The 23,734-nt window shown below is 59.8% G+C and overlaps 6 protein-coding genes and 1 non-coding gene across 7 annotated transcripts; 1 reads left to right on the top strand and 6 right to left on the bottom strand.

Moving 5' to 3' along the window:
• Nucleotides 1–37: 37 nt before the first annotated feature.
• A1Q1_02967 (uncharacterized protein) lies at nucleotides 38–1,066 on the bottom strand (the record flags this gene model as incomplete). Its single annotated transcript, XM_014324196.1, has 1 exon — nucleotides 38–1,066. One exon carries the CDS (start codon nucleotides 1,064–1,066, stop codon nucleotides 38–40), a length of 1,029 nt encoding a protein of 342 aa, XP_014179671.1.
• A 4,732-nt stretch (nucleotides 1,067–5,798) lies between these two features.
• A1Q1_02966 (uncharacterized protein) lies at nucleotides 5,799–7,310 on the bottom strand (the record flags this gene model as incomplete). Its single annotated transcript, XM_014324195.1, has 3 exons — nucleotides 5,799–6,470; nucleotides 6,612–6,887; nucleotides 7,137–7,310. 3 exons carry the CDS (start codon nucleotides 7,308–7,310, stop codon nucleotides 5,799–5,801), a joined length of 1,122 nt encoding a protein of 373 aa, XP_014179670.1.
• A 622-nt stretch (nucleotides 7,311–7,932) lies between these two features.
• A1Q1_02965 (NEDD8 activating enzyme) lies at nucleotides 7,933–10,685 on the bottom strand (the record flags this gene model as incomplete). The annotated part of the gene is made up of 10 exons (XM_014324194.1): nucleotides 7,933–8,125; nucleotides 8,169–8,272; nucleotides 8,357–8,608; nucleotides 8,782–9,053; nucleotides 9,207–9,490; nucleotides 9,538–9,863; nucleotides 9,936–10,204; nucleotides 10,336–10,518; nucleotides 10,570–10,585; nucleotides 10,638–10,685. The coding sequence occupies 10 exons, from the start codon at nucleotides 10,683–10,685 to the stop codon at nucleotides 7,933–7,935; spliced, it is 1,947 nt and encodes a 648-aa protein (XP_014179669.1).
• Nucleotides 10,686–10,907: 222 nt separating this feature from the next.
• On the top strand, nucleotides 10,908–12,889 carry A1Q1_02964 (uncharacterized protein; the record flags this gene model as incomplete). Its single annotated transcript, XM_014324193.1, has 2 exons — nucleotides 10,908–11,012; nucleotides 11,066–12,889. 2 exons carry the CDS (start codon nucleotides 10,908–10,910, stop codon nucleotides 12,887–12,889), a joined length of 1,929 nt encoding a protein of 642 aa, XP_014179668.1.
• A 185-nt stretch (nucleotides 12,890–13,074) lies between these two features.
• On the bottom strand, nucleotides 13,075–15,871 carry A1Q1_02963 (transcriptional regulatory protein; the record flags this gene model as incomplete). The annotated part of the gene is made up of 4 exons (XM_014324192.1): nucleotides 13,075–14,199; nucleotides 14,243–14,298; nucleotides 14,344–15,038; nucleotides 15,276–15,871. 4 exons carry the CDS (start codon nucleotides 15,869–15,871, stop codon nucleotides 13,075–13,077), a joined length of 2,472 nt encoding a protein of 823 aa, XP_014179667.1.
• Nucleotides 15,872–19,790: 3,919 nt separating this feature from the next.
• A1Q1_02962 (dihydroxy-acid dehydratase) lies at nucleotides 19,791–22,679 on the bottom strand (the record flags this gene model as incomplete). The annotated part of the gene is made up of 7 exons (XM_014324191.1): nucleotides 19,791–20,250; nucleotides 20,288–20,619; nucleotides 20,663–21,037; nucleotides 21,091–21,382; nucleotides 21,445–21,722; nucleotides 21,783–21,798; nucleotides 22,114–22,679. 7 exons carry the CDS (start codon nucleotides 22,677–22,679, stop codon nucleotides 19,791–19,793), a joined length of 2,319 nt encoding a protein of 772 aa, XP_014179666.1.
• A 696-nt stretch (nucleotides 22,680–23,375) lies between these two features.
• Nucleotides 23,376–23,461, bottom strand: A1Q1_t319. The gene has a single exon. It is a non-coding gene; the product is annotated as a tRNA-Val (tRNA).
• Nucleotides 23,462–23,734: the final 273 nt, after the last annotated feature.

The raw sequence follows: 23,734 nt of genomic DNA, 5'->3' as shown, positions 1-23,734 counted from the left end.
GTATTATGCATAGGATTGTATTGTTACGCATCTCCCGTCATGGGGCATACGCCGCGCTCGACGTGAGGAGTGTGCGCGTGTGGAATCTGTCCGCCGGCGGAGAGGGAATTGCGAGTGCGACGGCTGTTGCGGATAGAAGGCCGCGCCACAGTGCCTGGAGAGTTAGCGAGTGCGCAGGGAACAAATGAGTGAGGCAGTCCAAGCGCAATCGAAGCGCGGAAGCTTCATTAACACCGTGCGAGAGAATCACCACCAGGGGCAGATTAAAGAGAAGATAGAAGGAAGTGGCAAGGAAGGAGCTTAGGTGACTTACCGACAGGGGTAACTTGGACGAACCACTCGATGCGCTAGAAAGCGGACTGTCAGGCGTCGGCGGGTCCGAATCGATCACCTCAGTCGGAAACTTGGGGATCCTGGACGGAATCCCAGTCTCGATGAGCCGATACCGGCGCGCAGAGCAGGGCGGGGAACAGGGGCAGCTCTGCTGACAACTGAGCGTCGAGGCGTGCGTGTGCTGAGACACTTGCGAGACGTGAGAGACGTGAGAGAGATGGGAGACGTGAGAGAGATGGGAGACGTGAGAGAGGTGAGAGAGATGGGTCTGGGCACTAAAACTGGTCGAGAGGCGGAGGTTAGGACGATTGGCCGCTGGGTCCGTTTGCACGGCCGCGTGGGCGAATCCGGGGCGGGGGAGGTCGTTGGCTGATGGGAAGGTGAGAGTGGGGAAGGAGCGCGAGGATCGGTTGAGGTAGTGCGCGGGAGGCTTGAAGCTGGGCATGGGGGCGGCCGGGGGTCTCTCGGCACGATCGGCACTCTCAGTCGACAATGGGTTCGACACTGAGTTGGGTGGCGGCCACGATGAAGGGGAGGGAGGTGCAGCCCGAGACGTTTCGACGGCTACAACCTCCCCATGCCCCAGGCTCACCGCCACCGCGATCAGCGACGGAGACACTGGCACTGGAGAGACAGGTGTCGGAGGAGGCGACGGCAGAGAGTCTCTCCGCCGAGGTAGCGCCGAGACGGGCAAGGGCGGAGATGGGGGCACGTAGGGCGGGTACGGAATCATGATGATCCGAGCGTCCTCAGGGTGGGCGGGGGCGGATATCAGGATGTCGTTCAGGTTAAGAATGTCAGGTCGAGCAGCGTGCGGGATATGGCAGACTCAAGACCGCGCTGAATTGCGGGTACGGGTGTGCGTGCGCTGGTCGTGTGAGTGTGTCGAGAGTCGCGCGAGTGCACCGTACGAGGGAGAGCGAGTCCGCTTATCAAATGGACACGAAGGCAATCTCAATGGGCAAAGTGCTGAAGTCGAAAAGGGAAGGAGTCGGCAGCCAGTGTCGATGAGTCAAAGTCGGAAGAGTGTCCGGGGCGCTTGATGGGCGACGAAGTCAAGGATGATGAAGTCGAAAGTGATGAAGCCAAAGAGAAAGAGAGAGAAGAGAGCAAGAGCCGAGGAAGAAAGACGCAGAGCTTATGTAGTCCATCATTCTTGAATGCCTTGACGCAGCCGATGCACTCAGGGCGCAAGAAGGAAGACATCTTCATGCGCATCATGCCTCAACACGTCAAGGCTGGGGCGCAGTCCGCACGCCCGAACGCGTCACTGATGGCGCGAGTGATGAACACCCACAGACCGCGGACCGCGGGCGCGGAAAAGGGGGAGATGGGGAGGTAACGCCCTTCCGAAGACTTGGCCCAACCGACATGCCGACAACAGATCTCGGGGTGGTGATGAAGGAGCTTGTGACTACGAGGGGCGCAGGTCGAGGCGGGGCTGGGCGCAATCTATCCCGCTCTGTTCGGTTCGACAATCATCGGGGCTTTTCCGTGTCGCGTGGTCGGTTCCAGAGGTTGTGGCGACACAAGGACTTGGTGTTGGCAGAGATCGGCAAGGCGGTGGCCATGGTTCATGAGGAGCAGCTGGTGTCAAGTTATCGTCGCAGTGAAGATCGCAGGAGAGGGAAACAGCGGCACGCAATCTGCTAGGTGGACGGAAAATTCGTCGCATCGCGATGGCACAGGCGGGTGTAACAGCTGCGAGCGTTCAGTAGGTGTGCGTACACATCTCTGGCGTGCGAAACGTGTGCTAGAGGCAGTCTCACATCCTCCCAAGCAAGGCGAGAGACCTGAGGTTGCAGGAGACGCTGGTAGGTAGGGGACCGAGGCATGTGTGTGTTCCAACCTACCTCGTTCCTCTTTCCTTCTCGCGCCAGCTCTCGCCTCCTCCACGTCACCTGGAAGGGACAAGACGGGTTTCTGCGGCCATCCCCACAGTCTATATAAGCTCTAACGTGCCCTCCGACCGTTCACCATCCACCCCATTCACCTATGAGCATTTTCTCCATCCTCGAACGTCAGTCTACCTCCTCAATCTGACCCCCAATATCGACCACTTCGCTGGTGAGTTGGGCGTTCGTTCTCACCGCTAACTCTCAGGCCCTCATCTGACTCAGTTGCACTGAGACCATCTGATACCCAGTCCTTGACATCGACGACGTACTCCTTCCACCATTCCTGTCCCCTTTCGATGCGCTATTGAACCCCTGAGCTCCTTCCAAAGGTACGCCCGTCTTTTAGGCGGAGGTGAGTTCTCGTTCGCTGTTCAGTTTCAACTGACACCCAATGCTCTCCCCCCAGTTGCAAAACTCAACGCAAGTACACTGGCCATCCACCGGCGCACCTCCAAATGTCACACATCCCCGGTTGGACTCGAACACGAGTCCAAGTCACGACCGCCTCACGATCTCCTTCGGCACTGTCGGTGAGCTTCCTGCCTCTCGGGATAGCTTATCTCAGTCACAGGACTTTCACCGTCCATGATCGTTAGTTGAGTGCAACGGTGTGAAAACTGCCGACTACTGCTTTCACTGTCATTTACGTCCCCTCCCTTTGGGCACTCGCGTTGTCAGCCTTGTTTTGGCATCGCATGGGCCGCCGCTGTGAGTTTACTTCTCTTCCCAGTGAAACTGTCTAGCAGTGATCGGTGGGTCAGACTGTCCGCCGACACACTGCCACTTCGCCCTTCCTCTACCCGTGACGGGGGCAAGACGGTGCAGCCATATGTTGACAGAGGTAAGGCTGTCTGCGAAGTTAGGGATAGCTAATCTCAGTGATCTTCATTGATTCCATCCCATGACTGCGCTTCGTGGAAACACCCAGGTGAGCTTCCCTCTGCTCACGGTTAAGCTGACAACAGGTGGATTCAGCAAGGAGTCGGTACTCTTCCGGCACACTTCCACTTTGATGGATCAAGCGATACCCCGGAGCTGTCTTTGGAGCTCTAGTCAACAACACAGCCTACAGCGTATGGTAGAACGATCAAGCGGTGAGTTGTCCTCCTGCTCATGCTAACTCACAGTTGGACTTCCGTTCGTGGCGCGGATCGCCTTTTTTGCCCAAATCCCGAGAATTCAACAGAACGCAGGCACTTCTCCCGACACTAATGCCTGTAAGCTCCCATCACCGCGTTCACAAGCTTATAGCAGCTTATCTGTCTCATACACATGCTTAAATATGCGAACTATGGTCTTCTCGACAGGCTCATTGTCACTAGACGGCACACTACCTACCTTGGGTTCGCGAAGTCCCGTACGCCGACCCTCAGATCCTCGTGGGCTCATCGGACGAAGAAGGTCGACTGCACCCGTAAGTTATCTCTGATTGAACGTCTGCTTTTGGGGATTTGAGTTAATGCCCGCCCTCTCTGTCAACTCTCAGTCACACGACCCGCACCAGGTTCGTATAGCTATGTGATCGCGTAGTTCAGCTGACCTCCAGCCTGCCTCCGCTCCGAGCCGTGACTTTTGGATCAGAATTCCCGTTGACTCTCGGACTTCTGGTATGTCGAGCTGCTCGAGAGGTGGAAATTAGCTGAAATCCAGCATCCAGCCTTCGTCGTCGGCACCAGTCTCTGCCAGTGGGTTGTCATGGCGATAACGACGTAGCGGGTAAGGACGGGTGAGCTGGAGCTTCAATGTGGACGCCAAGCTGACATTCAGAGCTTGTTTCTCGTTCCTCGTAACCCAGGGGCTCTGCAGTGAGCTAACATTTCCATTTCCTGAGCTGACAAACAGGGATCACGCAGCTCGACTAAATACGTCGAGATGCCTCGCAGATGCAACCGTGAGCTTATAGCTTGCGTTTCTTGAGCTCACAGGTAGCTTCGGATTCTGATTCGGCAACAACAGCTTGCTTCAGGTGAGCTTCCTTCCGGCGATTCCGAGCTGACCGTCAGTCCCCGCCCGGCATGTAGCCGCTATCGTGGACATCCGGCTCTGTCCCCATGCAAGGTGCACGCATGGGGCGGCAACGTGAGCTTGGTACGCGCAGTGCATCAAGCTGACGTCCAGCGGAGATCCTGCTGTCCAAGAGCGATCTTGAATGATGTGCGGAAGCTGTACATTGCACGCGCGAGCCGAAGAACAGACCGGCGCAGACTGACAAGTTGGCCGTGAAAAGTAGGCTGCGCCTATGAGATCAAGCTGACAGTCAGCTACCTCTTCGCCTAGCCAAGACACTGAAGTCGTAATCTGCAACGGTGAGCTTTATCATCCTAATGCTTAAGCTTACAGGCAGCTTTGCATCGTGTTCGGGGTTCCCCATCCAACCTCATCGTGAGCTTTGTACCCATCGAACCTAGAAAGCTAACACTCAGGATTTGCTCCATGAGCGTTCCAGTCACACGATAGGGGGGGGGGGTCAAGCAACTGTGAGCTGGTCGACAACTACTGCGAAGCTCACGCCAGTTCCTGCGCACCCGTGTTCCGCTACATGGATCAGTCTGATGTGAGCTAGGGCACGTCGAGCTGTCAGCTGACCCCAGGTCAAGTACAGCACATGTGGTGAGCTGCTGAAAGCCCACGTGAAAGCTCACTTCAGAAAATGGGGGTGAAGAGTGGTGGGTTGGGAGCATGGTCTCGAGGTACGAGCTGTCCAGAGTCTGTCCGTAGCTGACCCCAGCCGCATTCCGCACTTGCCCAATGCCTATGCAGGCACACACGACTCGTGGGCCAGCTGAAAAGGAGCCTGAAAAGCTGACGAACAGATAGCTTCCCCTCCCGTGTGGACGAACATCGCGAACGGGAAGGCGTGTGGGTGGAAGGAAGCTCACTTATCTCCGAGCATGAGCTGATCTCCCGTCCCGGCCTCGTTCCTGTCTGTACCGATTAACAATGTGAGGAAGGGTGGAACGCGAGCTAGCCCATATGCGGACAAGCTGACCTGCAGACCGCATGCTCCGCAAGGCGAACTTCACATTCCACACCTTCGTCCAGACAGCAAGAAGGCAGGTCAGCTGCCCACATACAGACACAGCTGACCCACCAGCGATTGTCCCCCGTTCCAGTGGAGCGAGTGGAGCGGTGATAAGGTCCGTGACAGACAGATGTGGTGAGTGGGAGCTCTGTAGGTCGAGGGCCCGAGCTGATCCTCAGACGTCCCAAGTTATCAGCATAGGTCAAAATAAGCTAGGGCCTGTGAACAATCTCGGCGAAGCTAACAAACAGCCTCGTCGCTTGTCGTACGGCATACTTGATGAGCAGGTATGAGCTGAGAACATCGATTCCCGGAAGCTGACTGTCAGCCCGTCCTGTGTCAGTCGCCAGTGACCGTCTCACACCCCCAAGCCATTGGGCTCCCCGTTGCCGAATCCCGCACCGAGCCGTGTAGGCAGCCCTACATATCACCTCCTATAGTCCGTGGTATTCCCAAATTCTCGTAGCACGCAATGCACGTATACATGTCTAGGTTTCAGCTCAGATACAACACAACAGGGTTATAGTAGGGATAAGTGTCTATGTTCAACTCTGCCTTTGGGGCGGGTACGTCGTCGGCGGCGGGCCGGGGGGCGGGGCATACATGCCCTGTTCGGACTCGAGGCCGCCCGAGCCGTACCCTCCATATATGCCCGCGCTAGACGAGGAGTACGTTTGCGGCTGGCGGTCGTCGAATCCGCCAGCGCCGTGCCCGCTGTACAGGCCCGGCGGGGGTCCGGAGGGGGGAGCGTACTGCGCCGCCTGTGCTTGCGCCGGGCCCCGACCCGCACGACCCGGTCGCGACGCCGGGGGCTCAGACTCCAAGCCGCCATCGCCATACCCTGCAGGAGGGTAGGCCCACACATGCTCTGCCTCGTGGGCGCGCATGCCGTTCGTGCTGCCTGCGAGGTTGCCCTCCCATACGCCGAGCTCCATGCCGGGGCGCCAGGCGACCTCGTCGTCGGCGTCGTCGTACAGCGGTGCCGGCGCGCTAGGGTCGACGGGCATCTGGATCAGCACGGCGATGCGGACGGGTTCCTCGGCCTCGAGCGGGCGATCGGACTCCTTCGGCTCCTTCACTTTCGGCGGGGGAGGAGGGGGCGGCTCGGCGCCACGCCAGCCGCGCCGAATCGCATCGCCGACGGCGTGCAGTCCCTGCGGTGGGGGAACGGGGGCCGGGAGTACGGGCTCCGGTTTCGGCGGGGGAGGGAGGCGGCTCTGCAGTGAGAGCGGCTGCTGTTAGCTGGAACTCCTTCCCGTCTACAGCTGCCTGACGGCTGCGTGCTACGACTGGCATGCAGCTGAGCTGCGGCTTGTAGACCCAGTCGTGCGCCCGCAATGCCAAGAAATCTCACTCACCTGTCCGGTCGCCTCCCAGATCTCCCCGTCCGTGTCCACCGCGTCCCACAGAGTGGGTACGCGCATCCACCGCCTCTCCTTCCTGCGCCCCTGCCATCGCTCAGGCCGGGGGAAGAGTAGCCCCCACGGGTCGTCATCGCCCCAACGCGCTGGGGGCAGGGGTTCACCGCGCGAGATCGCCAGCTGTGTTGCGGTCCAGTATCGTCGACGCAGGCGGTAGCGTCGTATCGTGAGGAGGATCGCAAGGATCACGATGAGAACGAGCACGGCGAGGAACTAAAGTTAGCTAGGTGGCGGACATACGAAGCTGCGATGGCGTAGCACAGTGGGCCATGGGCCGTTCACGGTGTACTGCGAGGCAGGCTAGAAATGTGCGGGGTCGAGCGGGGGTAAGGGAGGGGTGACGATCACGTCAGTGCATGATCGGCCCCGTGTCCTGAGGTACGCGGCTGCACCACTGCAACGCGAGCCCCCGTGTGATGGCGAGATTGACCCATGACCCGGTGCGATGGCTGGTCCACTCACGACAAGGTAGATTGTCTTGCTGTCAGCTCCAATCCCACTGTTCAGCGGACGGCGGGACGGCGTCGGTGTCGGCTCGGCGTTCGTCATGGTGTGCCAGCCGTCGTCGGCCGAGAAGGACGTCACAGCGGGCACGCCCGACGTCGGGCTCCCTCCGAGGAGGTATTCGGTGGACATGGTGTCCGTCTAGGGGTTTTGATGTTGTAGACTGCGGAGCGAGATGATGGTTGTTTATGCGAGGTGTTGTGGAGTGGAGTCGTTAAGGGGCCGCTGCAGGGTCTTGCTAGGGTCGTGAAATGTGTATGTGTAGAGCTGGGCGATACACGAGACGTTCAAAGAAGAGGAATACAGTCGTGAACAAGACGAGGGGAAAGGTGGTGATGGAGATGAAAGAGTGTGAAAGAGAAACCCGAGTGGTTAAGATTAAGCTCTGCGCTGTGTCTCTCGCCCGAAGTCGCTCCGCCTTCGCATGCCCAGAACCGCAGAGGAGCTTTTGCCCAGCCTCTTTGACCGTGGTAAGTCACCGACCGGACCCCGGACCCCGTCTCCGAAAGCTTCCGCTAACTCCACCCCACACCGCAACGGCACGGCACGGCATTGCGCAGTCCGGCCCATTCACTCTGTGCACAGGATCTGCCGCGCCCATTCCGACAACCAACAGTCGGAAATGCTCTGTCTCTGCATATGTACATGTCGCCCACTATCTACATGCTCTCTGGTCTCTATACATACATCCGTTGCTCGTTGCCGTGTCTCGCCCATCTGCTGCCTGGATTCTCCTTGTTTCGCGCTCACACGATCAGACATACTTGACCGTGACGGAGAGGTTGAAGGGCAGTCCCGGGTCTGTCACCACAATGTCCTCACCCTCGGGAACGAGGTCCGAGACGAGCTTCTCGAGGTTGCCCTTGGTCTGCTCGAACAGTGGGGGCGGGGCCTGGAAGAACAAAGGGCGTCCGTCAGAGTACGCGAGCGAGGGGCGCTTAATCTGGCTGTATCGTGTCAGCTGAAGTGAACGTCCTAAGCTGTACTCACAACTCCTGCCTGTCCTCGATCCAGGCGACGAGCTTCTCGAGCGTCCAGTCCTTTCCAACCTCGGCCGTGACGCTCTCACCGCCGCACACCGGGCAGTCGGGACGCTTCTCGTGCTCAAACGTGAACGTATACAGGCTGTCATTGCCGACGTACTGATGTCAGCCAAGGGAAGGTCAGGCGCAGCTCACCATCATGTAGTTGTTCAGATATGGCGCAGCCGAGGTGGCGATCTTGAACGCCTCGTTGCAGCACGACGCAGCAATGATCGCATTCGTGCTCGCGATCGCGGGAATAATGTTCTTCACGACGCCCTGCGTAAGTTGCCAGGTCACGCCCTCGATCGCAAACTCGGCAGCACGCGCAGACGCCTTCTGGAACAGCCACTCGATGTGGTCCGGGTCATCAGTGTCGAGCTTCTTGTCTGAATGTAAGCTCAACAACTGCGACGCCCAGCTCACCCTTGAAAACGCGCGGCCACTCGAGCACGCTCGCCCACTCAATGCAGTGCTCGGGCAGACGGGGCGTGTTCGCGATTGTGCAGATGGGGAAAGCCGTCGGCGGCGTCAGCATGTCGATCTGATGTCAGCTTATCCGTCCCTACGACTAAGCCTACGGAGCACTCGTAACACGACGTGATGGTCGGGAGGATGACACGCGCCTGGCCCTTGAAGCCCTCAGTACCGCCGTCGATGAGCGGCTTGAGACTCTCAGGGTCTTCCTCGTCGACCATGTTGACGAGTGTAGCATTGATCCACCGGCGCGCCGAGATCGAGTCCAGGCCCGCGATGATGATATTGAAGCCCTTGTAGAACGACAGCGGCTTGTCCTGGATCTTGTTGTGGTGCGCTGTCACCTTGATGCCAGGCACGCGGCGCGTGACAAAGTCTGCCGCCACAAGCGCCTTGCTCTTACCGACGTCGCTCTCGCGGAAGAGGAACTGCCTGTTCAGGTTTGAGATGTCGATTGTGTCCATATCGATGACGTGAATATCGCCGAAGCCGGCTGACAGTTAGTTTCAACTGAAAGTCGGTCACTCACTGAGAGCAAGGTTCTGGAGGATCTCGCAGCCGAGGCCGCCCGCGCCGATGACGAGCACCTTGCACTGGTTGCGGAGGAAGTCCTTTGCGGCATCAGCGCCCTGGAACTCGGCCGTGAAGGGCCCTTCGTTATCAAGGAGCTTGTCAATAGCGGCGTAGCGGGTCGGGTCAGCGATATAAGCGGAGGTCGTGGCGGCGCCGTTCGCGCTGTTGCTGTTGGCATTGTTGACAGGCTGGGGGTTGGTGTTGCTGTTCGCCGCATTTGCATTCTGGGATGCTGCACTTCTACGCATTGCATCAGCTCGAGCCCTACAATCCGCTGCCGAGCTTACTTGGGGAGATCTTGCAGCATGACCTTCCACATGGCCCAGCCGAGACGGCCGTAACCCTCGGCACCATGGCCGTCCTTGCCCCCAAGGCGGCGGTTGGCCTCGGCTGTCGTCGGGCCGTCAAAGATGCCCTGCTCAGCGCGCGCGTTCACCATACGCTGCACGATTCCGGGCGTGAACTCTGGGTGGCCCTGGATCGTGAGAACCTGCGCGAGCGGCTTCTCGGGCGTGCTCGCCGGGTGCAGCTTGACGAAGGAGTGCACCGGGTACCGCTCCGACGTGAGCAGCAGCTGGCACCCGGGCGGCACGGACGGGACGTGGTCTTTGTGCTGGGGTTAGCTTGCTTCCCGGAACCCTCATAGCTCGCGCCGCCATCACGCCGCATCAACAGCAGGACTCACCATCTGCTCAACGTAGATCTTGTCCGCGCCATCTTCGACGACGTAGTCGCTCCACCAGTACCTTCCCTCCTTCGTGAAATTGTTGCTGTACACGCCGATCTCCCATCCGTTTGAGCCCCTGACGCACTCGCCGCCGAGCGCGAGCGCAGCAATCTGGTGCCCGAAGCAGACGGCGAGAATAGGGATGTGCTGGTGGTGCGTCGCAACGTCACGGATGAACTCGATCAGCCCAGGCGCAAAGCTGCTCTGCGGATCGAAGCTGGTGTGCTCTGGAATGTCAGCTGATCACCCTAGGGGAAGCTGAGAAGTAGACCCCCGGTCGGCCGATGGACCAGCCAGAATCTGATGGGACAGAAACACTCAAAGCCCCCTGCTACCTCCTTCCCTGGCTATTACTCACTCGATCCCGTCATCATAATCGCGTCGTACGCCTCGGGGTGTCCCGGGTCAAGCCTCCCAGCTGGCGGGTACTCCTTTTTGTCGACAACGTTGTAGGCGTCGAGGACGAGCTCTGCATTCTTGATCTGCTCATCGGGGCTCGCGGCCTGCGCCTTCAGGAGCCAGTCGCGGTAAATGTCCTCGTCTGACGTTAGCTCTACGTTAAGGGAGCGCGTCAGCTAGCCAAGCGACTCACAAGTGCCGTAGTCCGCCTGCACCGAGGGCAGCTGGAGGTTAGCTGGAGAACACAAGTACAAAGCGTACCGGAGTGTCGCACAGGAGCAGCGCGAGCCGGACGGTGCGCTTGGTCATGGTTCGTGATAGTTGTTGACAAAGTGACCGAGCGAGCTGACGTTGAGTCACCGACGTGCGCCGCCCACCGGGTTCAAGCGGGTTTCCCACGGTGGCCGAGTGCGTTGCCACCCAAATGTCGAAGCGACGATCGCCGCAGCCGCTCCCTGCCGCCATCGCAGCAATAACAAGTTCTCCACAAAAGCACGATCGCCCGCAAGCTCAGTATCGGTGCACGACGCAATGTTCGACGACTTGCGACCACGCCCTGGCCCGCCGCCGCGCCTGATCGAGGGTCCATCAGCGTCATCGGGCCAGCGCTCGCTATACCAGCAACAAGTCCTTGATGTGAGTCCGCCTTGCACCAGCTGGTCAGCCCTCCATTGTCAGCTAACAGACAGGAAGACGAGTATACCGAGACGCTTTCGCGCATTATCGGCCGTGATTTCTTCCCCGACCTGCCCCATCTGCGGGCAACGAACGCCTATCTCTCCTCCCTGGCTCGCAACGACGCCGAGGGTCTCTCCTCTTCCATTCGGCAGTTGGCCCGGATAGCGCAGGACAAAGACGAGGGTCGGTCTAGTTGGGCTTCAGACCACGAACGCAAGGAGCGGGAGAAGGAGCGTGCCCAGGAAGAGCTCAGGCAGCAATTTGACTCGACGCCGCGCATCAACCTCGGCCAGAGGGGATGGGACACGCCATTAGACCGAGGCTCCACGCGGCGACGAGCACGCTCCGTTTCCCCCGAAGCTGGACCCAGTCGGCCACCAAAGGCCAGGAAGCAAGTCCGAGACGATCTGAGCCTGGACGCCTTTCAGCGGAATTATACCTCCGAGGACAATGCCGCCTTCTCGTCTATCCTGGACAGCGAGAACCAGGATCGGAAGCGGCGTAATCAGCTCGTGTGGGACTTTGAGCGCGTGCAGGAGGACAGAAGGATTGAGGGAGAAGTGAAGCGAAAGGCGATTCTGGACGCGGCACAGAGCGGCTGGGTCGTCGACGGTAACGGGCGGAGAATGATCGGAGGACTCGCGCAGGGAGGACGCGAACGTGCCGACGGAGAAGGAGGAGCGTGGGAGGAGCGCAAATTACTCACCGCACCGACGGAGGATAGTGAGGCAGGAGAAGGGAAAGGTGAGCGGGGAGCGTTGGTCAAGCGGATCGAGGCCGGCGCGCTCGTCAAATCCACGCAGCCAACTCTGAACGAGAAGATTCTCCCCGACTCCCATCCCCTGTCACGAGCGCTGGAGATGGCCGGTCTGCCACCGACCGCAATCACGGACAAAGACGGTGCCATCGTGCCCCACCGCGACTTAGCCTCCGGCTCAGGTGATGGACGCGGCCGCGGGCAATCTGACCGCCGCGCCCTCTCTGACGCCGAGAAGGCCGCCCTGTCCTCCGAAGCGAGGGAGGGCGGCAACGTCCAGCAATGGCCGTACAAGGCGATGAACGGGCTCATGTTCCCCCCCGACAGCTACAAAGCCCCGTACCCCCCGCCACCGTCCAAGCCCTCCTCTGCTCCGTGCGCGAGAAAGGCGCCCGCGCCAAGCGTGTCGTACAGGAACACGCGCATCAACGACGAAGAAGACGACACGGGCAAGGCGCCGAGTACGTCGTACGCTTCCACCTGGGTCGATAGGGCGGTGAAGGGCAAATCCTTTGCGCGGCGCGGCTCCACCTCTGCCTCTGTTACGGACTCTGGCACGGATGCCGGGTTCGATGACGAGGAAGACGAGACTGGAAAGGAGTACGACCTCGTGGACGAACCCGACCTCGAACCAGAGGACATGCCGCTGATGACGTACGGCTCCCTCCTGGCCACACCTAAGCGCGTCTCCGCCGATGACACCGAGAACGACTCGTTTGACGGGCCCAGTTTCCGCTTCCCCGAGGAGAAGAAGCGGGACGAGCTCGGCCGAAAATTGGGCAACAAGGCTTCTAAATCCATCTCGGACCGCGCGAGGATGTACGCTCCCTCGCCGTCTACGCCGAGGACGCCCTCGGCCTTGAAGGCGGCTGCGAGTCGGACGACGAGGCCGAGCAGCGGCAGTAGAGGGAGCATGGGCCCGCCCAGCCAGCGAGGGAACCTCACGCCGGCGGCTCAAAGTCTCTTGCAGAGGACGACGGGGCGCACGCCCATGCGATTCGGCAAGAGCGACGGAGGAGGGGGGATCTTCAAGTCCAAAGTCGGCGGGATGGGGTGGTCGCCGTCTCCGAGACGTTAGTCATCTCCTTACAGGGGCGAGAACAGCATACGCGATAGAGATACATGAGAGAAGAGAAACCTGTACAACCAAGTATGTACCATGTATAGAGAGACCCAATTGCTTCTTCCCTTTTCCTTTTTTTCGGGACTTGCGTTCTGTGCAGCACCATCTATGGCACCTCGCCCTCTCCTCCGGACTCGGGCTCAGGCCGCCTGGTCCCAGTCAAACACATTCAGTCCCAGCGCATCGAGCGCGAGTCCATACTCGAGTGCACTCGCCGCATCCGGCCAGAGCGGCATGATGGGTCCCGTGGAGACGATCGGCTCCTCCATGCCCTGCATCTCCTCCTGCCCCTGCCCCTGTTGGGCGGACATGTCAAACTGCGGCTGCTGGAGGAGTTGCTGGTCCCTCGCTCCGGGCGGCGAGACGCGGCGGCGGGGCTGCGCCTCCCTCTGCTCAGCCAGCAGCAACCTGCGCACCTCGTCGTCCTCGGAGCCGGGGGAGCGGACGCCCTCCTTGAGCCTCTCCTGGGCGCGCTTCCTCAGCTGAAGAAGCGTGTTGAGCCCGTCACGCACGCGGCTGCCGTCCCTAGCAGCGGCAGAGAGGTCGCACACGATGCTGAGGCCGGAGTACGCCGGCGTCGCAAAGCCGGATGCGGGTGCTTCGAGGCTGATCGCGGCGAGACAGACGGCGGCGGAGAAGGCGTGGAACCAGAAGAACCACCAGCGCTCGGCGAGTGCGGGCGAGAAGAGCACGAGCGCCTTGACGACCTGCACGATCTCCTGTGCGGACTCGTAGAGCGCGATGAAGCTCTCCCCGAACGTTCCGCGACTGGGTGCCGTGCTGTTCTCCTTGAGGGCTTGCACGAACGCGCCTCGGTTGAGGTGCAGCCTGGCTTCCGAGATAAAGAGGCGGATGCCCAGGCGCTGGAGCACGGTCTGCGGATGCGCGTTCATGGGCAGGTCGGTGATGGCGATACTGCACATGAGGGATTCGGGGAGCGACTTGCGGAACTCCTGCAGTTCCGCGTCAATCTCGAGAACAGTCGTGTACGGGACGGGTGTGGGCTGGACCTGGGTATCGTTCACGCGCTCGAGCATCTGCACGACGCAGTGCTTTGCGTGGTGGTACCCAGAGTCGTCGAAGAAGAGCCGGTTGTCCGGGATCGGCATCTTGGTGTCCATGTGTCGGTTGGAGAGGCCGCAGGGACGGCCGAACGTCATGGCCTGCACGCGGTCGTACTCCATCAGCTCCCAGAAAACCTTGCGGCGCTCTTGCACCTCGTCCTCGGGCAAGCCGAAGGCTTCGCCGTCACGGTGGAGACCGACCTGGCATTAGCTCTGCATTCGCCTCAGTAATGGTGATACGTACAGTCAAGGCTGACTTGAGGGTGCTTCCGATGATGGGCCAGAAGGCCTCTGCGCCATCTGCGCCTGCTTCTCATCAGCTCAGTTCCGAAAACTTCAACTCACTTTGATCGTTCAGCACAAAGGTTCCGAACAGGCTCAGGGCCTGGATGCGGGTCACGCTCGGCTTTTCAGAACGGGTAGCGGAGAGCAGGTCTTGCGCGGCAAAGAACAGCTCGTGGCACCGGGGATGGAACGGCGGCAGCGTCAAGTCAAACATGACGCCGAGGGCCATGACGAGCAGCACGCACGCGAGCTGGGCCGACTGGGGTTGCGCGCTCGGGTCGTACGCCATGATGAGGTACTTGTCGAATGTGATCTTGGGAATGACCTGGTGGATCCAGTTGACATGCTCCCAGTATTGCTCCACCATGCGCCTTCCCTCCTTCCAGGGCGGGAGCTTGGAGCGCGCATCAGCGACGGGGTCGCGGCGCAGCGTCGGTGTCCCCATCGCCTGGAGCACGTCGCCTGCTCCCGGGTCACTGGCACCGTTGAGGGATGGACGACGGTCGGCATCCTGGTCCTCGCGCAGGTACACTGAGCCGGCGAGGGAACCCACGTACCGCGTCTGGCCGTCTTCGTCCATGCGCAGCTGGCCCGGTGTCGTGTCGACGACACACTTCTCGAAACTGTGCGCCAGCTTGCGAAGCGGCGAGGTTGCCACACGGGGGGACTGGGTGGGCTTCGGGTCCTCGGCGGCTGCCTTCTCGGCTGCGGCCGCTTGAGCCTCGCGCTCACGAGCTTCCTTGTCCACGCGCTCACTGATTGTTAGATAAGAACGAAGAGGAAGAAGGGTAGTGCTTACCGCTTGCGGTCGACAACGCCGTCGGGACAGATGGCACCGCAGCCGCGGCGCTCGCACATCGTGCATGGCCAGGACTTGGAGCATCGCAGCTTGAGTCTGGGCGTTAGTGATGAACTACTAAGGCCGAAGTGAGGTGGAGGTGGAGGACGGTGAGGTCGATGGTGGAGGTGGGCAGCTAGGGAGGTGGACTTACCGACGGCATTCGGCACAGGAGTAGCGTTTCCGGCCACGCTTGCGGCGTTCGATGAGGACGGTGGAGGAAGACGCGATGGCAGGAGCAGTGCTGCTGTTGGCAGCCGCGGCGATGGGGCGGGGCCGTATCGGGGGCTGCTGGTGGGAGTCGTCCATGTCCTTCTTCGCGGCCTTCTTGTTGTCCTTCGAATCCTTAGAGTCCTTGGAGTCTTTGTCCTTTAGCTCCTTGGCCTTGCGCTTGGGGGGGCTGGGGGAAGGGGTCGTCTTGCTCGTATCAGGCTTGACCTCGGGGCTCTGCTGCTTCACAGACTCGATCGGCTTGGGACGCGGCTTATCGGTGGTGAAGATGTCGTTGTGGATGGAGGGCAGATGGGCGTGTGTGAGGTTTGGGTTGATGGTAGGCTGAGGCTGAGGAGTGAAGAGCTTGTCCTGCTGGTCAAGCTTGTCGAGGGCGTCGAGAGTGTCGAGGCTGAGATGGCAGTTGATAGGGGACGCGAGGACAGTGTCTGGGGGCGTGGAGAGGGTGAGGAACGAGTCGGAGCTCGGCGAGGGAAAGGGGAAGAGGAGGTCGAGTGGAGGCAGAGACTGGCCGGACATTGGGTCGGACAATTACAAGACGCTGATTGGCTCCAGATAAGCTCTATGTGCGCTTGCCCCGTGTCTTGTATGGAGGGGAGAGTTCGGATCGTTGCAGAATCGAGGTGAGCTCTTTAATCCTTTTCCTATCAATGGAGGACCTCGATGGTCTGCGGGGACTTCGGAATCCCCGGAGCCAGCTTCGGGCGTGCAGAAAAGCTCCACGAACGATGGAGAGAAAGAGTTTCGTGACGCAGATGAGAGCGCGGTCGCTGCACGGGAAAACCAGCGGGGGTGCAAGGTGGGGCTGCCGCCGCGCGGCGCGTACCCCCTCGGCTATGGCCGTACCCTTCGCTCTCGCTCTCGTCCCGCCCGCCCCGAACACATACCGTTGTCCCAAATCCAGGGACGCCCATACCCAGGGTAGGGTGAAAAATCAGGATCACTTAGGCGGGGCCGCGGTGGCCCCTCGCCCAGCTGCTTACAAACAAGCCTGCATCACATGGTACACGCCCACAACAGCCCACAATCACCAGAATTCGATAACCGCAAAGAGTGGAGAGAAAAGGAACATGGCCCGATGTACCTTAGTCGGATGGGGGAACAGAGCTACTCTCCACTTCATCATCCAGCGGCTTTGTTCACCGCTCGGATCCTGTCCTCCTGACTTACCCCGCATCCAGACCCCCCACTGATCCGTCTTCTCTAGCCGCCCTACCGAGGCAATACGGCAAACCACGACTTGAACACGCACGGCCAGAGGTATGCGACTACCCTGTCGTAATGAACCAAGAAAAGCACACTCCTCTGTCTGTGAGCTGATTATCTTACAAAGCACGGGCAAGGAGCGCGTGTATGACCTGCATGAAAGGACATCTCCGCGATGGAGACAAGGAAGGCAGGAGACTAGTGGTAAGAGACTTGAGGTGGAAGCCACTGCCGCACGCATCGGATGTACGGATTTGTGCCCCACACAGCCTGGATGCCTATTTCATATCACCGGCTTTCAAAGCCCATCCATTCGTCAGCTTGTGGGTAGAGCCACACACCGCTTCCCCTATCTTAGCCTGGGAACGCACCTCTCCATCAGCGGCGCCCCGCGATCCCATAGGTGACTCCCCATCACCAACGTCACAACATGTCGAGTCTTACCTTGCTGCATGCCTCCAGACATCATCTCCTAGACGTGGCCCCCGCCCCAAGGCCACCATGTGCTCACATGACGATGGCTGGCGACTGATAGGACTTGGAGACCGTCGGGCACGCCCGATCTTGGGCAAGAAGCAGTCAGCTGCCCCGCAATGGCGCGCGGCATGCAAGTAAGCATATCATATCAGATCCATGGCTTTCATACTTTGCTGGAGGTGTTGGAAACCAGGTCACGCCGGAGCGCCGTTCCTTGGAAATCAGATAAGGTGCCGTGCCCTTCCTCTCGAGGCCGCACGTTCACCTCAACGAGGCAGCGGGCAACCCTTCAAGGAGCAAAGGGACTGAGTCACGATCTCACGCTAGCGTCAGTCTGAATGATCAGCTTTCTGGTTAGCGTTGCCGGTCCGAGGGACCGCGTATGGGAACGCGTCTGGAACGGTTCCAGACGTTTGATATGGCGCGCACGTTGAGCTACCACTGCGGCCTCGTTCGATTGGGGTGTTGACATCGCTGGGCACCACGATGGGCGAGCTGTTCCCCCTTGCGTATCCTTCGAGCCTTCTCGTTGCACGGCATGACCAGCACGGCCGCAACACCATTACGTTCCAGATCTCTTCGCTCGGTAGTAACTTGAACTCGCGAGGCAGTGCGCAACAACCTAGGCTGTCATCTAATCCTGAGAACCTCCCGGTCTCCAGGGTGGCACATGATCGCGACAGTGATCGATGGATCGAAGTCTGGGGTCAGATCCCAACCCTCTGCTGATGTCAGATCACACGACACACGCTGAGCGCTGTCCGTCTTTCTCTCCCGCTTGATAGGGGACGTCTGCGGCAGCGTCGTGCAGAACACCGCCAGCCACGCCAGCCACGCCAACGATGCTGTGGACGTTGCGGCAAAGCCGTCAGGCACACCATTCTGACAGCACCGAAAGACCTCCACATCGGCTGTGGACGGAGAATGCGGAGTAGGGATTGCGGCAGGGTCAGCTGGACAGGAGGGTCGCCCACGGTCAATCGGCCTACCGGCGAAAAGCAGCCCTCTGATTCGTGGACAACTACGCACTAAGTCCGATTAAACAACACACGCTGCCGTCGGTTCGCGATGTGGGCTCTTGCAACAACACTAGATGTGAGCCGCGGGTGGGGCCCAGCGCGGGGTGCGTCGGGAGTGCTGGGTCCAGCTGATGCATGTGGGGGATGCCCACTTCGCGCACGCACTCAGGCGTGCGTGCGCGGGCAAGTGGGGAGTCGTACTCGGCCCCGGACAGGAGTTTGCGGCACTGGCCAAACAACAGCAGCACGAAGGTCACGAACTCAGGAGTGGCAGGAGACTCAGGAGTGTATCCAGGAGTGTGGCCCTCGACTGTGCGGGGAACGTTCGAAGGATCGAGGGACTGTCGAGGGAAGGCACTCGGACGTGCTAATTCTGGTTCATGACCCCACTGCCAAGTGACCCGTGTCCAGGCTTTCGAAGCTGCTCTCCTGTTTTTGACAGTTCCTTTAGCTCCCGGAAAGCACGGCTCTCGGCCCAGGTACGTCCCCCGTGCTCGGTACCAAGACTTCGAGGTCGTCCGAGGATCGCCAGGTTCGTGACGAGGCGGAGCAGGGGAGGGAAGTGGAAGTGGAGGAAGGCAGTACGGCTTACCAAGTGACTAACGGGATTTCCGAAACCTGAACTAGCTGCTGATGTTCTAGCCTTGACGAGCTCTCGCGGCGGCCGGTAGTGAGGAGACCAGGAGATCGTTAGCCGCGTCGGAATGAGAGAAGATGTTATGGGGAAGAATCGTGTAAAGAGTACGAAACGAAGTGGAAGCCGAGGCAGGCCGCAGACGGTGCTCAGCACCAGAGCGGTGGCGGGGAAGGCATGTGCGTTGGGGCGCGCAGCTGCAGCTGACTGTACTGATCGGCTGATCGTGTCTTAGCAACGAGGACTAACGACTCCAAGCGAGGCATGTGTCGTTGCCGAGCGATCCCATGCCTCCTGCAACGGTATGCATCCTTTTCCTCTCTATGCATCTTGCACTCAGCTCCGCAACGCCAAGAACATGAACTAACGAGGTAACGACGGCTGTCAATGAGTTAACCGCGGCTGACTTTCGTGGATCGTGTTTCACGATTCACCTCGAGCATGATCGAGCAAGGTCAACGCCACAAGCCACTAGGTAGTGCGCGAATCGAGCACATACCTTCACTGCACGCCACGCCGTAACTGTGATCAGAACATGCCTCCGTTCAGCTGGGTCTGGTACCTCTGTACCTCAGTGCCTCAAGCTGCCCGCAGTTGATGACGCCCTCGTGTCGAGACAGAGGTCAGTGAGTCGCCGGTGCGGCGGCCAACGTACAGGTCTCGGCGCCTTTAAGCGCAACATTGCTCTGCACAATCCGCGGCCGTTTTCTCGCTAGCGACAGCGTGTACATCTCTATTCCAACTCTCCCGCTTAGAGTTCAATTCGAGAATAGAGCCGGTAGATCTTGACAGCTCCAACGGATTTTCGAGGTGCGGAAGTTCCAGCCCCGGCCCGCGACGCCCGCGACATACCGCACCTGGCCGCCGCTTCCGGCCGCTCGGCCGCTCCACACTCGCTTCACCCACCGCCGTTTATTACCACTGAGGCGGCGGCACTCGCCGGACCTCTGCGACAACGGCGACCATCGCATATCAACACCTCTGGACATCCGAAGCATGACGAGAACTGCAGATCAACCGTATCAGCATCCGGAGCATGACAATCGCATACTAATTACTGAACATCCGCAACGAAGTGACGAGTGAGCTCGACGGACGGGCGCTAAGCAGCACTCGGTGCGGCGTGCTCCGCCTCCTCAGGATCGGCGCGGAGGAAGTCAAAGTCAGCGCCCGTGTCTGCCTGCGTCACTCGGTCATGATAGAGCTGAGCGTAGCCCCGCTTCGGCCTCGTTCCCTTCCTCCCTCGTCCCTTGACTTTGGCCTGTCTCCACTCCTCGAGTCTGCTGGCGATCTCGTCGTCAGAGAGCTCGAGACTGATGGAGCGCTCGTCGACGTTGAGGGAGATGGTGTCTCCATCTCGCACGATTGCGAGCGGACCACCAACGGCAGCTTCGGGTGCGACGTGAAGCACTACACTCCCCGACGCTGTCCCCGACATGCGCCCGTCCGATACGCGCAGCATGTCCTTGACGCCTTGCCGGGCGAGTTTCTTCGGAATAGGGATGTATCCCGCCTCTGGCATGCCCGGGTGTCCCTTCGGTCCAATGTTCTGGAGCACGAGGCTGATGTCAGTTTTCCGCTCAGTGCGCCGTAACTTACACGCTGTCAGCTGTGACGGGCAGGTCTGGGTCGTCGATACGCTCCATCAGGTCGTCGGCGTCCTTGAATACAACGGCGGGTCCCGAATGTTGACGGAGGCCGGACGCCATCGCGCTCTGCTTCAGCACACACCCGTCTGGAGCCAGGTTGCCAGTGAGCACGACGAGGCTCGCGGCGGGGTACAGTGGGTTATCGAGTGGTCGGACGATGTCCTGTGCAAACGGGGGAGGACACTTATCCAGCGCCTCGCCCAGTGTCTCGCCCGTGACCGTTTTGGCGTCGAGGTGCAGTAGCGGCCGCAACGCCTGCAAGAGAGTAGGCACGCCTCCAGCCTGGCTTGTCAGCTAAAGGTAACAAACAGCCGTGGAAGCTCACGCGGTAGAAGTCCTCCATGTAGTTGGCCCCTGAAGGCTTAAGGTCGACGAGCAACGGCGTCTTCCTTCCGATACGGTCAAAGTCGGCCAGCGTCAGGTTCACACCTGGCATCCGCCCAGCAATAGCGAGTAGGTGCACTATCGCATTCGTGCTTCCTCCGATAGCTTGCAGAACTGTGATCGCATTCTCAAAGCTCGCACGAGTCAACACTTCGCTCGGGCGCAGGAGCTTCGTCGCAGCCAGCTTTCCAGTCAGCTCTGCTACGCGCAGGCGCTGCCCGCCATTCGCGGGCGGGCAGGCTGAGCCCAGGGGCGCGATGCCAAGCGCTTCCGTCAAACAAGCCATCGTGCTCGCTGTTCCCATCACGCCGCAAGTCTGTTGTCAGCTATGCTCGCACCTTGAGAGTGAGCCGAGGTGAGGGCACTCACGCCAGCACTCGGCACCAGCTCATTGCCCACCGCCGTGATCTCCTCCAAGTCAATGTCGCCTGCCCGGTACTTTGCCCAATACCCACGGCAGTCGGTGCAGGCGCCAACGCGCGTGCCACGGTGAGAGCCCGTCACCATCGGTCCTGTCACTAGCTGGATGGCGGGCACGTCTGCGCTGATCGCGCCCATCAGCTGCGCCGGGACCGTCTTGTCGCAGCCCCCGATCAGCACGATGGCATCCGCTGGCACCGCCTTGATCATCTCCTCCGTGTCCATGGACATGAGGTTTCTGCTGTCAGCTTGTCCAGACTGCCTGAAGCTCGCATGCGGAGCTCCACTGGGAGATCTGCTCACCGGAGGAACATGCTGGTAGGGAACGCAAAGCTCTCGTGCAGGCTGATTGTCGGGAAGGGGACTGGCAATGCGCCTTGCAGCATGACGCCGCGCGACACCGCGTCCAGCAGTTGCGGCACGTTCGCATGACACGGGTTAAAGCCGGACTGGCCATCAGCGGTAAGCGTCGAACTCCAGCTTACATTCGTGTTCACGACTCCGACTATACGCCGGTCGAGCGCATCGTCACTGTACCCCGCGCCCTTGATGAACGCCTTGCGGAGGAAGAGCGAGAAGCCCTGGTCGCCATAGTTCGTCAGCCCTGTTGTCAGCTGACATGGAATAATTGGACAGCCTACCACTGCGAAGTCCTGTCTTGTCGTCGGCCATGATGAGTGAGTGGGCAATGTTGAGAGTGTTGCTGACAGTCTCGTGCCTTTGGGCGTTGCCCCGCACGGCGATGTCCGATCGGCGGCGGCTCAAGCTCGCCAATCACGGTTCCGCCCAAATGTCACAAGCCGAGTCGCCGATGGCGCATGTATGCGTCTTCATGTCCTATCGACTGCATTGCTTGTCTATCATGTACGGAGGTATACATAGAGTGATAGCGGTCATCGCTCCTTTGGCAGCTCGCCCTCCTTCTCATGCCGCATCTTCCGCTGCGCCGAATCCAGCAGGAAACGGACGTACATCATGTGGAACCAGCCCATGACGCCCTCGTCCGTCTGCGCGCCGGGCACATCGACGTTGCCAGTGTAATACCGGAGGCGCAGGTTTCCCCTGTCGTCGGGAACAGCCTCGAACGCCTGCAGGTCCGCCATGGCGGGAATCGCACCTCCGGGGCCGAAGAAGATCATGCAGGTGTTGTCGTCGCGGGAGAGCTCGGGGAAGAGGCCACCGCAGTGGGCTTTCCGAATATACTCCTTCGTATACGGTGCCGGGAAGAACTTCTCCTGGTATCCGATGCTCTTCGCGAATGCCTCTTCCAGCTTCAGGGCCCAGATGTCGTAGAACTGCCGGATGAACGACTCCATCGGCTTCGTGCGCTGCACTGTCGTATTCGCAGGGATGGTGATCTCGCAGTACCGCCAGTAGGGGTTCGTATCCTTGGGCAGGGCGCGCTTGATGCTCGTTGGCAGGTTGGCGGATGATGTCTCATGGACCGGGTACTTCTTTGTGAGGTACGCCGTCAGCGCGGCAGCCACACCGGCGCCGCCGATGCCGGCGTAGAGTATTGGCTTCCAAATCTTCCGCATCTCGTTGGTGACGCTGAGCAGGTGAGTGATGTGGTAGAGATGAATGCAGAAGATGTCGATCACTGTCATATATCCCATGTCTCAGTGGCCTGGGAACCCCTCGGTCTCTTGGCTGGGGGATATCGGCGGATCCGACCAATTGCTGACATCAATCGCTGACAGCCGCGGGTAGTTGCTACGTGTGCTCTTCACTGATGACTAAGTGACGTCTGCCAGACCCATGAATGGTATGTACGGGCCATTCAGCGGCCCCGAGCGATACCACGCGGCATCGGGCTGCAGAGATTGGCTTTCGGTGCAGCAAGACGCCGAGGTCGGGCGGGATGCAAAAAGTTGAATTCCGCATGCCAATCCGCACCCTCGTCACTGCAAATTCTGTCGGGTCCGCTGATCGTCGTCAAGCACTAAAGATGCACGTCCCACTGTCATCAATGCACATCAGAGTCGGTCTCTCCCAATGCAGCACACCTTGTTGTTTCTCTGGTCGAAGCTCGTACAGAGAATTAACTATCGTTCGTTAGTGCGACCAAACCCATTAGCCTCTACGCTAGTCAGCCACGCTTGTTTAGGCTCTAATGGGCTGAAACAGGTGATCTGCTCACCACATCCTTGGAACTCTCCACAACTCGTGAGATACTCAAGCTGTCTCCATCAAGACAGCTGTTCTATCGAGTGCCCACACAGCACGCAAAAACGTGACCTCTGGCGGGGTCGAACCGCCGACCTTATGCGTAAAGCACGAGCTGTTAAGCATACGCTCTAACCAACTGAGCTAAGTGGCCTGGAATTGCTTCACGGAGACGATGGGCCTGGCAGATTGATAAAGAGAGTGATGGAAATTTCGTTGTGATGTTGCGAAAGGCTTGAGAACATTCGTGCCCTCCTGCAGGAACCGCGCAAAGTCGTCCTGAAGGATGGTCAACGCGGTACAAAACATCAACGCAGGATGCAGCTGCCGCAGTTAGCCCAGGCCGAGGTCCCCTAACCCGCAGCCCACTCGGAGCGACGCCCGAAACAGATCGTCGCTAGTTTCAGCGTAGTCTGCGCCCCTCCTC

Source organism: Trichosporon asahii, assembly GCF_000293215.1.
Source record: "Trichosporon asahii var. asahii CBS 2479 unplaced genomic scaffold scaffold00051, whole genome shotgun sequence".
Lineage (NCBI taxonomy): Eukaryota > Fungi > Basidiomycota > Tremellomycetes > Trichosporonales > Trichosporonaceae > Trichosporon > Trichosporon asahii.
Note: the sequence above shows the minus strand (reverse complement) of the source record. Positions and strands in the feature narration are given on the sequence as shown.